The sequence below is a fragment of the Hippopotamus amphibius genome, chromosome 7 (genome assembly GCF_030028045.1).
Source record: "Hippopotamus amphibius kiboko isolate mHipAmp2 chromosome 7, mHipAmp2.hap2, whole genome shotgun sequence".
Lineage (NCBI taxonomy): Eukaryota > Metazoa > Chordata > Mammalia > Artiodactyla > Hippopotamidae > Hippopotamus > Hippopotamus amphibius.
In genome coordinates this window covers 129,381,935-129,397,028 of record NC_080192.1, presented here as the reverse complement: position 1 = coordinate 129,397,028, position 15,094 = coordinate 129,381,935, and the positions used below count along the sequence as shown (strand labels likewise).

The 15,094-nt window shown below is 55.5% G+C and overlaps 1 protein-coding gene across 1 annotated transcript in view; it reads right to left on the bottom strand.

The window, feature by feature from the left end:
- The window catches only part of DNMT3A (DNA methyltransferase 3 alpha), a 102,793-nt gene that overhangs the window by 54,350 nt on the left and 33,349 nt on the right, over positions 1-15,094 (bottom strand). Inside the window, exon 4 of the mRNA XM_057740808.1 lies at positions 8,688-8,792. Coding sequence (XP_057596791.1) covers positions 8,688-8,792 — 105 coding nt within the window. The remainder of the gene's footprint in view (positions 1-8,687; positions 8,793-15,094) is intronic.

The following is a 15,094-nucleotide window of genomic DNA, read 5'->3' as shown; positions in this document are numbered from 1 at the left end:
CTGTGAGCTTTGCCTTATTTATCTTTTTATTTTTCTTCCTTCCAACCACTCCACCGACAGCTCCCCTGTACTAAGCAGAGGACGCGGCATCAACATGCTTTTACAATTAATACACTTAATTATCACAATTTTCCTGATGGGTCGTGTTACTCTCACTTTTCCAAGGAAAAACCTCCAAGGTTTGCCTCAGGTCACACACCTTCTAAGTGGTAAAGCTTCCAGAATGACCCAGGTACAGGAGAGGCATTGGAAAGCTAGCACCCCCTCTGGGTTGAGTCTCCGGAAAAGCCCAACCTCAAATCCCAAGGGCTCCGAGGAGGAGAAGGAGGCTTTGATGTGCCTGAGCAGGGCCAGGGAAAGGCTGCCGGCTGTTTCCTTGGCAGCAGCCACCACGATGAAAGGCCAGAGGCAAAGCACGAAGAAACCTTCTGCAGTGAACCTGTCCGGGCCAAAGCCAGTTCCCCAGCAGCCCTTCTCCCCGGTTCCCCTCCCCCTTTGCTGGAAGTCTGAACCGGACCCCAGGACCCCACCCTCCCCTCAGGAGGGGAGACCTTGTCTCAGGTGGGGCAGAAAGCTGAGGCTCCAAGTAGGGAAGTGATTTTTGAGGCCTTTTTTACAGTTGTAATACCTACACGCACACACATTAAAAACCTGGCAAATAAGAGGTGAGGGAAATGCTACAAGGGAGACAGGGCCCCAGGACCAGCCCTCCAGGGCAGCCCTGCGTGCAGGCTTCCCTGGGCCCCAGTGTGGCGTGGGGAGACCCGGGGACCCTGCCTCTCCCACTGGAAGCCCCTGGAGGTCGGAGCCAGGTCCTGGCATGGCTTTGGGCACCTGACTCCCCCTCTCCTCCCGTGCCAGGAGCTGCTGCTGAAAGGGCCTTCGCCCCCAAATCCCGGGGCAGCTCTGGGGGGAAGGCCCAGAGGCTGGCAGATGTGGGGCAGCTTCACCTCGCCCACCCGAGCCTTCCTCCTCCCCCCCCCCCCAATTGCCATTGCGCCTTTAAGGCCCTTGGCAGCGCTCAGCTCTGTGCCAGCCAGGAACCCTGGCGTCCGGCCAGCTATGGCCTCTTGATTAAAGACACACAGACACACAATCACATGTGCAGACACCAAGGGGTGCACCACGGCCCGGAGACATCCGCTCACCGGCCACAGGACAGAGCTGTGCTCAGATGCCCCAGAGTGATGTCAACAAAAACACACAAACAGTCCCCTCCACCCACACCCACTGCTCACGCCAGTCGATCGGCTGCTGCAGACCCAACAGCTCCCCACCAAGCCCTGGGTTTTCCCGGGTTGACTCTAGTTTCAGGAAACAGCCAAACCATCCGCGTAAGCCAGGCAGCCCTGTCCCCTAAGTGTTGGCACTGGGCCTGGGCTCCTCTGTCTCCTTTGCTCCAGGCCTTCCTGCAGCCCCTTCCCCCGGCAGCCCTCTGCTCTGACTGGCCAGAAGTGGCCTCGAGGCAGGGAGAGCCAGAGAGGTGCACCACGCCTACTCCCGAGAGAGGGCTCTCATGCCTCCCTGCTCAGCTTTCCTGGGGTGAATGGAGTCAGACTCCAAGACTTTGGAACCAGGACCTTGACCCTTCCAATTTCCTTTTCCCTAGTGGAGTGGCTAAAAGGGCCACCAGTGGGGTCAAGGGACAGGAGGACCAGAGGCCAAAGAGGGCTAACTCTGGTGAGTCTGACCCCAGCTTGGGTACGACTTCTAGATCCCACCATTTCTCTCATCACTGAGGCTGGGAGCTGCCTTTCCACCCTCCTCCCCAGAGATCTCTCCTGTGTGTGTGTGTGTGTGTATGTCTCTGTGTGTGTGTGTGTGTGTGTCTATGTGTGTGACCTGGGACTGAGGAGAGAACTTCAGGGCACAGTGAGGTCTCAGAGGTCACTCCGTCTGGGCCTCTGCTGGCCGTTGACAAATGGATGCAAGAACGAGCGTGCCTGGTGAGTGGTGACCCACCCAGCGTTCCGCTTCCAGCAGGGACACCTGTCCACCTGGAAGAGGGCCTGGCTGTGCTCTTTGAAGTCAACCTCAAAGGATTTCAGGGTGAGCTGGAGGCTCCCTTGAAAACGCTATTATGTAGAGAAGATCCACGTCGTATTTAAGTAAACCTCTTTTGAAGTGTCTTTCTGTTTTCAATCTCTACATTCAGGCCTAGGGTGACAGGTTCAGTGAGAAGGGGACTCAGCATGGAAAACGGTGCTTTCTTTTCTGTGCTTCACGTACCTTTCTGAAGTTTCTGATGGGTGTCTCCCCACCCCCGCCCACCCCCGCTGGGGCGTGCTCATCCTGCCCCACCCTACGGCGTGACTTCATAGCTTTAATCACATCCCCGCTCAGCCTGGTCTCTCCAGACTGGAGAGCCGTCATCTCTCTTGTCTGTCCTCGCTTGGCAGCCTCGCCTTCCCCTTGATTGATTTAGCTGCCCTCCTCTGGAGCTCTTCCAGCTCCGTTATATCTTTCTTGAGGTGGCGGAACCGAAACGCACAAAATTCTCCAGGTGCGGATGATGAAAGAAGACCAGCAGCAGCAGCTCTGCCCAGATGCGGGCACCTGCAGTGGCAGAAGCGGAGCAGGTGCAACTCAGGCTCCAGGGAAGCCCACAGGGCTCGGGACCTGAGGGAATGAATGCCTCTCGCTGGAGGTGGCCTGGAACGTGTGGCTCTGGGGAAGGGGCCAGGGAGAGATGAAAATAAACCGGGGTTTTTGGAAAAACAACATGGAGATTCTGGGATTTCACTCCCCCCAAAAGACCAGCTATCTAGAGTGGCCTCTGAAAGGGCCCCTGCCAAACCCGCTCCCTTCCAGAAGACTTGGTCTCTGACGATAACACTGCCACCGTCCCCGGGGGCCAGCCGCATCTTCCTTCCTCTCCCCGGTCCGCAGCCCAGCAGGGCAGGCCCTGCCAATTCTGTCCCATCACGCCCAACAGGCTCTGGGGGTATTTTCTGGCCTCACCCCACCCTATCTTCCAGCATTCTCTTGTGCTCAACCCACGATGCTCACAGATGCCAGCGTGAGCTTCCTAAAACATGACTCCCATCACTTCACGCCCCTCACCGTCTCAAAAATCCCCCAGGTAAATACAATGCATTTTTGAGAGCATAAAATATAAACCCTCAGGCCGCCTGTAAACTACCTCTCTAACCAAGATTGGAGGTGTTCTTAAATGAAACCCTCGTCCACTCAGCCAAGCCAGTCTGCTCACAGTCCAGCCTCCCCCCAGCACGCCGGGTCCCCGGCAACCTCGTCCCTGCACACACTGCTCAGAAAGGTCCTAGTGGGGAAGGTCCTCCCCCTTTCCCCTGCCACACATCACCTCCCTTCGAAGGCCCAAGTCCAGCCCCTCCCCTCAACATGTCTTTGGCACTTCAGGTCCAGACCCTGGGCCAGGCTCTTGGGTGCCGGCTGCCTCCGTGAGCGCTGATTTGACGGATCAGCTGGGGGAATCAGCAGAGGAGTCTGCGGGGAATAGCTGCAAGAAAAGTCTCTAACCTCAGGAGATGTCTGACAGCCCTGTTTTCCTCACACCTTCAAAAGCATGGTGACACAGGGGAGCGGACAGCAGTGTGCGGACGCGGGCTCACAGGCCGGGATGGAGATACCCTTTCAGGAAGTTTTGTGCATTAAAAACAAGGGGCACCAACTCACCGAGTCAAGGTTCCAGGGGTTAGCAAAGGAGCCCTTCTAACCTGGACCAAGAGGGGATTTGAGCTCTGTCTTAAGAATCAAAAGGTCATATTAGCTGGGAAAATGAGCCAATACTGCAAACTCCCAATAACTGAGTTAAACGGTACTCAGCTGGCGTAAGCTGCACTGGAATGGTCCCCCAGCTTCGCACAGCTTACACCCCAAGTCTTTTGCTCTGAAGTGGGGCAGTTTGGCCCTCAGGAACTCACTCGCTTGGGCGTTGTGTTGGAGGTTGAGGAGTGAGTAACGCTGGCTTTGGGCCGGTCTGGCTGAGCTCAGCGCCTGCTCCCAGCCCCCTCCTCCCCCTCCCCCCCCTTTCTGGGTTATTCTTAGCAAGAGGTGACCTCAGAGTGCCCCCACGGAGCAAAAATAACCCTGGAGGAAGCTGATGAGTATAAATCTTCAATGAATACGCGCATACACCTAGTAAGCAGGGCGGGGAGCCCCAAGGGCCGGTTCCCCCTCCCCCCAGGGCCTGGTGGGCAAGGGCAGATACTGTCCCTCCTAGAGCCCCAGCTGTAACCAGCCCGAAGGACAAAGGCGGTTGCAGGGCTGTCTGGGCCTACGATCAGGCAGGGACCAGCTTCAGACACCCTCACTTGTTACTCTGCAATGTGCTCGGAGCCAGCGAACAGGAAGATGCCTCTTCCTCTCATCCGACGCTCACACCCACACACAGGCCCACACTCCCCGGCCAGCAGAGGCCAGCCCCACACGCCGCTGTCCCCTCCTCGGATCGTGGGCACTGGCCAGCCGGCAGGCCCTGCACCCAGGTGCCAGCTCCCCTCCTAGGCTCCGCCCAGCCCTGGGGCCGGCTTCCTGTTTCCTGTTGCTGCTCTGGCTGCGAGCATCCTGGCTCTGAGGCCAGTGCTGCCGACCAACGCCGCCACCCGGTTGAAACGGGCCCACCTCTCACTCCTCAGACCACTGCAACCTTCCCCAGTCACCCACAGGCTCCCTGGTATTTGGGTCAATCGCCCTGCTCAGTTCTATTTTCTCTGGATGCTTTTTGGACCAGGTCTACACACTTTTTCAAACCACCCTGCATTCATTTATTATCTTAAAGCGAGTCTGGGATACCCAGTCTTCCAGATAGTGTGGCTGGAGTGGCAAGGAGGCGTGAGCACTGTGGGCTTTGCAGTCGGGAGGTGTGGCCTCCAAGTCCAGGTCATCCTCTCTGAACCTCAGTGTCTCCATCTGAATGTGGGCATGGGAATGATGGCGGCCCCCATCTACCCCGACACAGGTTTGCTGTCAGCATCAAATGAGGCCAGGGGGTAGAAACCTTTGTAGGCGACTGCGTGCTGCGCCACCTCAGACTTTCTTCGTGGTCGCCAGCCTTGGTGAGTGGGCAGACAGTGCGACAGGGGGTGCCTCTAAACGGTAGATCTGGTGGAAGAGACAAGCTCCCTCCACCAGCGTTTCTGTGTGAAAAGCCAGGCTGTGGCTTAGGTTTTTTAAATTTCCAATCCGTCAGGAAATGATACTTTTGTAAAACACAAAGTCATGCCCAGGGAGGTGGCGACGGTATCGGTATCAAATTGATATAAAGTTCCTAAACGCTGGTTCTCAAGTTCTATACAGATAGGTAACAAATGGTTCACAGACTGGCGCTTCTCAGTCAGGTGTGTGGACCCAAGCCTGGGATTGGTGGGCTGACATCTTGTCTGACTTCTTAAGAGTTCATTTTAATTTTATAATCAGTTCAGAAGCGAGAGCCAGTGTGGACCAGGATGGCTGCACTGGGCTTCATCTGCAAGGCCGGCCTTGGTGGGCTGTGACATCGGCAGGTAGAGAGAAGGGAAGGCTGCAGAACCGCTTACGAGGCAGCGGGACAAACGTGCTTGGGGTGATCAGGGAGCAGTGAGGAGGGGTTTCCTTGGCAAAAGAGGTGGGCGCTGAGCACCAGTGCAGAGGCAGGAGAGGTCACGTGGTGCAAGTGGAGGGTCCCAGGTCTTGTCCCATGAGAACTGGAGCCCCCGGCTATTCTTGAACAGCGACATGCCCTGGGCTGTGTTTTGTGTAATTATGTGTGGCCTCCTCTCGAGCACACTAGGTTGAAACAAGTCTTATTTATTTGGTAGGTGCTCAGTAGGTGTAACGTGTTTGTCACCGAAAAAGAGAGGGCCGGGGGGTTTAGAGAGATGCTGGGGGCAGGTGGGGCCTGCTCTGGGTGAGGGTGCAGCCAGAAGGCTGATGCAGGAGCAGCAGAAAGTGGAAGGCACTCAGGGACAGGCAGACCTGGCGGGCAAATGTGGGGGACGATTTCATAGCCTTGGGCCAGGGGGTGGTGAAGACATCACTGGATGTACCTCATCCCTCCCCATCCAGCTGTGGATGTGCAACGTTTGCACACATCGCAAGCAGTCAGCCTTGCTTCCCAGCACTGTCCCCTCTGTTCCACCTGCCAGGATCTGAGCCAAGCCCCCCCTCCCACCCCATGTCCAGGCTTAGCTGGATGACACACACTCAGCTGCTTCAAAGCTCCCTGGTCAATCTGTTCCCATGGCCACAGCTGCACCAGGTCCCCAGAAGCCCTGCCTGCTGTGCTCCTCGGTTGGGGAGGGGAGGAGGCCCGGGCAAGCACCTGCTCCGCAAGTGAACCAGGTCGCCTGAGGCCCAGGAGACCGTGGGCTGGCCCTGAGCTGCAGCACCAGCTTCCCCACGTGGGCTCCCTTAGGGGTCCATGGGCCTGCTGCCGGGAAAGACCTGCTGGCTGTTCTCTGTTCCCCTCAATGTGCAAGGGGTCCCTTTCACAACAGCTGCCTCAGCCCCCTGCCTCACCAGTCAGCGTTGCCTCCCCATGCTCTCTCCTCCTTCCCAGGGTTTCTCTTGAGAGTCCAGGTGGCTTCAGGTCTCACGTGGACCGGACCACATCCAGACTGACCTGCATGGGATGTACTCTGTCGCTCACCAGATCTGCTGAGAGCTCCCACCCAAAAGGCCTCGTAGACCCCGGCCCACTTGCCCCTGGAGGGGGCAGGTTTATGACACTGCTGACCCTGTGCATTTGGAGTCCACTTTGCTGTTTGCACAGCACCCCTGGAGGTGGACAGGGCAGGTATTACTGGCAGCCATATTTTACCAATGAGGAAGCAAAAGTTCAGAGAAGTTCAGTAACTTGCTAAGGTCACACAGCTAGAAAGCAGTAAATCCAGGGCTGCTGCTTCCATTTCGGGGAAGGGCAGGACCGACCTTTGCTGACCACTGGCTCTTCGGTGTTTTAACCCTATTCTCACAGGGGTCTAGGAGGACGACATCCTTATCATCTCTATTTTTCAGAAGGGGAACCTGAGGTTCAGGCAGTGACTTGTTCAAGGTCATACAGGTGCTCAGTGGTGGAGCTGGGATTTAAACCCAGGTCTGTTGGATTTTAAAGACAGAGCTTTTCCTTCCATGCTGGGCCCTGTTCCAGGCCAGGGGGCCGGGCCCCTCTTCCCTCTCATTGCCCATCACTGGACACACTTGCGCCTGATTTCCTTGCACCGTCTGATCCTGGGGCCTCACCCCACCTCTCAGTGATGTGCCCTCCCTCTGATTCCAGGAACTCACAAAGATAAGTCAAAGGGTTGCCAGGTCCCATTTGCTACAGGTGGTGGCTCCCGTCCCCAGCACCCAAACCAGGGAAAGGCAGAGTCTGCTGCGCAGATCACGGGCACAGGTGCAGCTCAGATATGGAATGACTGGTGGGCTCTGACTCAGCCCGCACTGTGCCCCTTCACCTTCTCCCACAAGGTGCCCTATGGGCGGGGGGCGGGGTGGGGGGTAGTGGAGGGACACCCAGCAATCTGGAAGTGCAGCCTGGAGTCTGCTGCAAGCTGGAAATTCCTTTGAAGTCCCCTGTTTTATCTTTCAACTGCATGCGAATCTTTCATTCCAGGCCATAAAATACCTATGTTTGCTTTAATATGAAAATGTTTAAAATTACTTACCAGTTAAATGACTTAACTTCTGCCCCCCCTTCCCCACCAAATCTCCAAGCAGAATTGCCCTAGAGATTCCCAAACCTCCTGATACCAAGAAACCCCCTCACCTCAAGCTGATGCAGACCTCCCTCTCTCTGCTGCCCCCTTTCACTTAAGCCACCGTTCACCCTACTCTCTGCCCCAAGGAGGAAAATCCTGCCCGGCTGAGAACATTTTTCCTTGAAGGGCTGAGTTATGAATGCGGGGCTCCTGGCTCCTCTTTACCTTCTTGCTCCAAGTTTCCCATTCTCAGCTGGAAGGGACTAAAAGAAAGGAACCAGCTGTCTTCGGTGCTGGCGAATAACTATTGTTCTGCCCCTGAGTTTAAGGCAGAAGGAAGGAGGTTCCTGCAGCCCACGGGCCTTGCCCTCCAGAGCACTCCTCGTCTTGGGCAACCCAAGAGCCCCCCCAGATTCAGAAGCAACAGCACCCAGAAGCCCAGGCCCTACACGTCTACTGGACTTAAACAGCACCCAGCCCGCCTTCTCTCTTACGAAGGGACTCATCAGCCTGCATCTCTCCCCTACGCACTTTGATCAAACTTCCAAACCTCAGTTCCCTTCCTCCAAGTTCTCCAGGTGGGGCTGAGGCCCAAGGTGGGTGTCTGGATGGGGAGCGAGAGGCCTGTGCAGGCAGGCTAGGGGAAAACACCCTCTTGCTGCCCTTTCAGAAAGAAGCCTGGAGTCAGGGGCCTGGTTCCAGTCCCACAAGACCCACAGTGCAAGTTCCCTGGGCTCTAGGGGCCTCCAGTTCGATGCAGAAAATAGGGAAATGGTGAGAGTGGTTTTGGCTCCAGAGAATGGGGAATGGAATTGGGCTCTACAGCAGGAAGGGTGCACCCCATTCCCCGGTCTTTGCATGTCCGGGTCCCTGCAGGACACACATCACTGGTGTTTAGAGCATGCACGTGCATGTTTGTGTGTGTGTACGTTTGGGTCGTGTTTTCTGAACTGTGTGTGTGTTTGTGTGTGTGTGCACCTGTGCACGCACGTGCGCGCACTCGTGCCGGGGGTACGCCGCCTCACTCACCGGGGGGTGCTTGCGCTTCCTCCCAGGCCGCCCCACCTTCCGGGCAGTTGTGCTGGGCTCCTGCCGCTCCTCCTTGACACGAGCCTCCTCCTGCTCCTCTCCCTCCTGTGGGCACAGACACAGCCTGTGAAGCCAGGGCTGGACCCCAGAGCCCTCCCCACTGTCCCACCCACAGAGCTGCCACACTTCCAGGGTCGTGCCATGCTGGTCCCCCTGGCAGGGATGGTCTTCGCCCACTTCCTGCCTGGCAAAGCTGAGCCACCCCTGAGGGCCAATTCAAGTATATCCTCGGGGGAATTCAGGGCTGCCCCGCTGCCCCAGCAGAACGCAGCTCTCCCACGGGTAGACATGTTTTCTGAACCACAGAATCATAACACATGCTCTGACAAAGAATTTGTTTCTGGATATGAGTTTATTTATATGAAAAAAAATCTAATACAAGCACAAAAATGGAATTAGTTCTATATTTAATGAATTACCTTTATTGAAAAGCATAAAATCACATGAAGAGAAATATGAAATGTAGCGATATCTGTTGGAAGTACATACAACCCTTGGAAGGAGGCCTATCACAGACCATGAGGGCGTCAGAGCTGTGGTACATACACCTGTGCTGAAGCATCTACACATCACACTGACATCGCACGTGCCTGTCCCCCCACTGGAGCATCTCAGGGACCGTGCCTTGGTTCATTGTGATGCCCCTCCTTCACCAAATTTTGGACCAGAAGTTTGGTTTTGTTACTACCCTTCACCTGGCACGTGCCAGGGCCGAGCCTTGCAGTGCTTGTCTCGTGGGGCAGACACATAAACCTAGAAAGTCCTCCTGCCTCACTGCTCCAGCCTGGCCACAAACCACCCACAAGTCGCTTCTGACTCAGCCGGCTCCAGCATGACTAATCACGAGCAAAAACTGTGCTGGGGAAGGAGAGAGGGACCCTGACCCAGCTGAGGACCCACAGGCTGCCATTCGTGCCCTGTGTGATGTCAGCAGCCACGGATGGCTTCACGGTCCTCCCAGGGGAGGGCGCCAGCCCAGAGCTGTACTGGTGCCACGGAAAAGGGGAGGGGCACAGATTCCCAGGGGATTTCATTGAGGTGGCCCTCAATGTCCCACTCAACTTTCATTTTTTGTGATTTCAAAATAGCTTGTGGTTTGCCACATTAATTTTCAGGTGATGGTGGGACATGCAGATGGAAACCTACTGCGACCAGTTGTAGACATTAGACCAATGGGAAAAGCGGCACCGGCCCCCTCTGTCTGTCCATCCATCCATTCGAGGCACACCTGGGACAGACCCGCCCAGGAGGGAGATGTAGGAGGGAGATTTAGCATTGCAGCTGAGGGCCCGGGAGCTCTCCAAAGACACGCAAGTGGAAGAGGACAGAGGCGCCAGTCCTTAGCACCGAGGGGAGGCTACAGTCAAGCTGGAGGAGATGGAGAGAGTGTTCAGAGGAGCAGAAAGAGGACACCAGTGTCTTGTGGGTGCAAGAAAACAGAGAGCTGCCAACTCAAGAGGCAAAGTTGACAGATGAAAAGAAGTTGGGGGCAGAGCAATTTGGTTGGGGGTCAGCCTCAGAGCTAAGTTGTGCAGAGTGACAGGGTAATGGGGACCAAGGGGCTGCAGAGGAGCTGGAGAGATGATTTAAGGAACCCAACTGAGAATGGTCTGGAAGAGAAGCCAAGGACAGAGAGCGCAGTGCTGGCTGTGGACAGGAGGGAAGGGTCCAGGGTGGAGAAAGAAAGGCTGCCCCAGGACCAGACACCCTTGAGAGGCTCTTTTCAGGAAAACATGGCAGAGAACCTGTGAGGGCAGAAGGGCCGAGATGGGGGACAGCCAAGTGGCGGGGGGCCTCCAGGAGCTCTGGGGGACCCGGGCTGAGGGGGCCCAGGGCCACATGCCCCACGGTAGGCCAGGCCTGCTGGTTCTGAGCTGTCTTCTGACACCTCACAGACACCCCCTATTTAAGAATCACTCGGATCCCACAGAGAGGAAACATGACCAATGCAGCTTAATGCTTATGAAGGTTCCACCCGAATCTACCCAAGTGCAGTGAATTTCAGCTGAGATGGTGCTTTCGGTCAGATTTCACCATGACTGAAAGAGTGCCCTCTTGATCGTGCTGACCAGGTAACTCAGCATTTACAAAACAGTCAGAGGCCACGCAAGGTCGCGGAAAGGCACAGGGCTTAGAGCAAACCAAAGTGGGTATGAGCCTGGCTCATCCATCTGCTAGTTCCAGGACTGTTGTCTCTGAACGGTAGTTTCCTCATCCATAAAATGGGGGTATGAAGATGTCCATTCTGCCTGCTTCTCGGAAGACAGGTGACTAAATAGTTAATCCCCCTGCCTGTTTTGTTCACTGCTGAATTCCCAGAGCCTAGAACAGACTCAGCACTTAGTGGGTTTTCCACATGCCCCTCGATGAGAGGACTAACATATCCTCTGTACTTGCCTGCTGAGTGCTGGGCCACACCTAGCCAAGTCTCTGACCATTCCTCGTGACCGGCCCCACCGGCCTGGAACGCACAGGTAGTAGCCAAGAGGGGGTGCCAAGGTGGACGACGGTCAGCGTGGGCGGCCACGGGGTCTGGAAAGACTCCTACCACCCAGAGATTCTGGGCTCTGAGTTATTTCTTTAACACACTGCATCTCTTACAGAGGGATTCATTTGATTTTCTAACCTTTGTTCTGAACTAATCAGAGACGTGAAAGCCAATCAGAGCCTCAGATCAGCACTAAGGAACCACACTGCACTGACTGAAAACAAAGACACCTGCCGTTTCAGGACCGCCAAGCCCCAGCTTCCACTAGCATATGGAGACAGCCTTTGGGGGCCCCGACAGGCAACCCCTGTGCCATCTGGAGACTCGCTGTCATTCCTCACCTTAAGCCACACACGTGCTCGGCCCAATGCACAGGAGATGCTCTGTACGACTTTCCCTTGAATTTAATTCAGCGCAACACCCGTAAGAGGAAGGGGTGGAGGATCCCGATGCCAGACCGTCTGTCCAGGTCCTGGCGTATTGAGAACAGGGAGCCCCCAGGGCCACGTCCTGAGCCTGTCCCTCAGGCATCCGATGCCCAGTCCAACACTCAGGCCTCAGGTACCCCAGGGTGCGCTTAGGAAACCAAGACTCCACGAGAGCCCGAGTGGGGTGTTGCACCCAGGTCTGAGTGACTCTGGCCCATACCCTTTCCATCCAGCCCTGAAGCACGGCCTTGTGAAAAGCGTGCTATTTTCGGTCAACGTGTCACTCTTCTGTGATGCAGCGACATCGAGGGGCAAAGGGAGGCGGCGATACCTTCTGCTCCGGGCCCGCCTGCGTTCACACCCATGAGTGAGAGGGATGATACACTAAGAAGGGTGAGCAGATGGCTCGGGGCTGTGCCCCTCAAGGAGGCGTATCAAGTGGTTCATTCTCGCATCTGTCATGGGACCTGTTTCATTCAATATCTTTGCTGATGGGTTGAGCAAAGGAATGTAAAATATGCTTATCAAATCTGCAAGTAGCACTGAGCTAGGAGGTGTCACTAATACTCTGAAAAGGAGGAAATCTGATCCACAGCGACTTGGAACAGCTGGAAAATAGTAACAAATTTAGCAGGAACAGCTTTGAGCCCAGGTTGGTTTCCTCATCTGTCAAGCGAAGGGACTGAATTAGTCAGTCCTTCCAGTGGGAGGCAGCAGGAGTGGGCAGAAATTCTAGTGAGGTGGGCTTTGTCGGGGCTGGGCAGCAGCCTGGGCGTTTTGCTCTGCTGTTTACACACTAGTCCCTTCGAGCTATTGATATTTAACCTCTCTAGTCCAGCTTTCCACACCTACAAAATGGGGATAATAATATCGACTTCACGGCAATGGTATAACAATTAAGTGAGGCAATAGATGGAAAGCTGACACGTGAGAGTCATTCAAGAATTGCTAACTTCCTCTGCTTGGCACCTCCTGACCAGAACTATTCACAAAAGTGCATCCCTCTCTCCTCCCCGTCCCTCCCCGCCCCCATGCAAATCCCAGCTCACCGCCCTGCATATGCAGCCATCACTCACTGCTACAGACAAACCCCAACATCTGGCTGGTACCACTGCTGCAGTGAGATACTCAGGAACACAGGGGCTCCGTGATCTTTCCAAAATGCAAAGCTGATTATGTCACTCCACAGAGCTTGAGCCCTTGCTGAGGGGGCTCCCAGGGCCCTGCAGGATCAAGCCAAGCTCCTTGGCCCGGGTGAGGGAAGGCCCTAGGATCTGGCCAGCACTTCCCACCCATCACAAACCCACGATGCCAGGTACAAACGTGGGCTGCTTCCCTCCCTGGGACCTTGGCATGAACCCTTGCTTCTGCCCCAACTACCTTCCCCTCCGGTTGACCGGCAAACCCTGACTTTTCCAACCTCACTTCCTAGGTTCCCTTCCCCTGGGCCCGTCCTCCCATACTCCACCTAGACTGAGTCCTGGGGCCTTCCTCCCCCATAGCACCCACTATCCGGCACTGAGACTGGCGGCTTTATCATCCTGGCCATGCCCCGAGCCCCTCGAGGGAAGGAACTCTGTCTTATTCACCTTGGCGTCCATCCCCAGTGCCTAGAGCCATGCACCTGGCACAGGGCAGACGCTCAAAATACTTGATGAATGACTGTCGCGTAGTAGATGCTCAATAAACAAGTCCATACACACAGAGAGAGGCCCATGTACAAATCCACAAACCTGCACGAATACAACCAAGTAGGAGGCTCCAGCGCCATTCTGATCTTTATGACTCAAAATCAGGAAACAGGATGACTAAAATGTATTTTCCAGTCTTAAACATAATCATGTCACTTCAATTTATGTAACTCTCTACAGTTTTCAAAGCCCCTTCACATTTGGTGGCCTGTTAGATCAGGTAGTTACCATCAGCCTCTCTCAACTTCTGAGGCTATGATTTGACCTACATTTTAACACAGCTCACTGGATGGATTATTTTAAGCCACATACAACTTCTCATTCTGAGGAGCTGGGCCACAACGATAATAATCTCTCACAGTTATACAGTACATGGTAATTAACAAAGCATTCTCACATACGTTATTTCATTTTATTCTTACGCTTTACAGAAAGTAGAGCTGATATAATTTTTTTCCATTACGCAGGCGGGAAATCTGAAGCTCAGAGTGGTTATCTAACTTTCAGAGATCAGAGAGCCAGCAAGGGAGGCCTTTAGAACCAAAATTTAAATCTTTTGATTCCCAGCCCCTGGGTCTTTCCACAGCAACATGCCACTATACCCCGCTATGCCGTGTGCCCCGACACATGTACATATGCGTGACCGCGAGCAGGCAGGCCAGCCAAGGTAAAGGTACACGCTGGCATTCACATGCACACGTCCACACACAGTTGTCTCAGGGGCCTTGTGCCTAGACGGGGACCCCGCCCCTTAAGAGAGACACATCCCACGAGGCTCTCACCCAGAGACAGGCAGCCAGACGTATGTGCTCCCTTCAGAACACACACCGGATGCTACTGACCCGGCATCCGCTGAGCAGATGTCTCAAGTTGGTGTTTGAGTTGAGGGGATGAACTTGCCGGATCTAGCCAGCCACTTGCCCAGGCCCCCTGGGACAAGAAGCACGTACAGCCTTTGCCAGCTGGCTGGCCGGCCTCCCAGGGCCTGTCTGTGGTCGTGGAATTCAGTGAAACGAACTGGCTCCTCTGGCAGGCAGAGCCCTGTTCTGGGTGCCTGAGTACCAGGCCCGCAGAGCTGTGGGCACAGGACCCCGCAGACCACCCCAGGCACATGCACACACACGCGTGCACACACACGCACGGCAGGCCTAGGCTGGGCTGCAGAGAGGCGGCCTCGGGGCGAGCTGCAGGAGGACGGGCGGGGAGGGCAGAGGCACCGGGAGCTGCTGTGGGTGCTCCCACTTCCACACAGCCCTCCTAAGCCCTCTGCCTTTTCTGCTCTCAGTTTACCTCCCAAAACTCAGCAGTCCTTTGTTTCAACTATTCAACAATATTCAACAAATATTCACTGACTGCTCAGTGGGCTTCATATTATAATTACTGATGAAGGTCTCCCCTGGCTCCCAAAAGGCCAGGCTCCTGGAGGGCAGCGGCCGTGCCCTGTTGGCCCCTCCAACCCCCCCCCAGCTCCCAGGCACCCGCACACCGTGGGTTCTCCCGGGCCCTCCACACCCCGTGCACCATGCTGGGGCCTCACCGCCTCCCGGAACGGAGACCCCCGCCAACACATACCCAGCCCACGGCAGCCCAGCCGTGCCCACCCGTGTGGTCCTAGGGCCACCACGAGGCTAGGCCCGTGGATGTGCTCAAAAACATTTACTGAGCACCTACTGTGTACTGGATGTAAAGATAAGCACATAGGGAACTCAATTCAGGGGGAGAGACGCCACATAAACACGT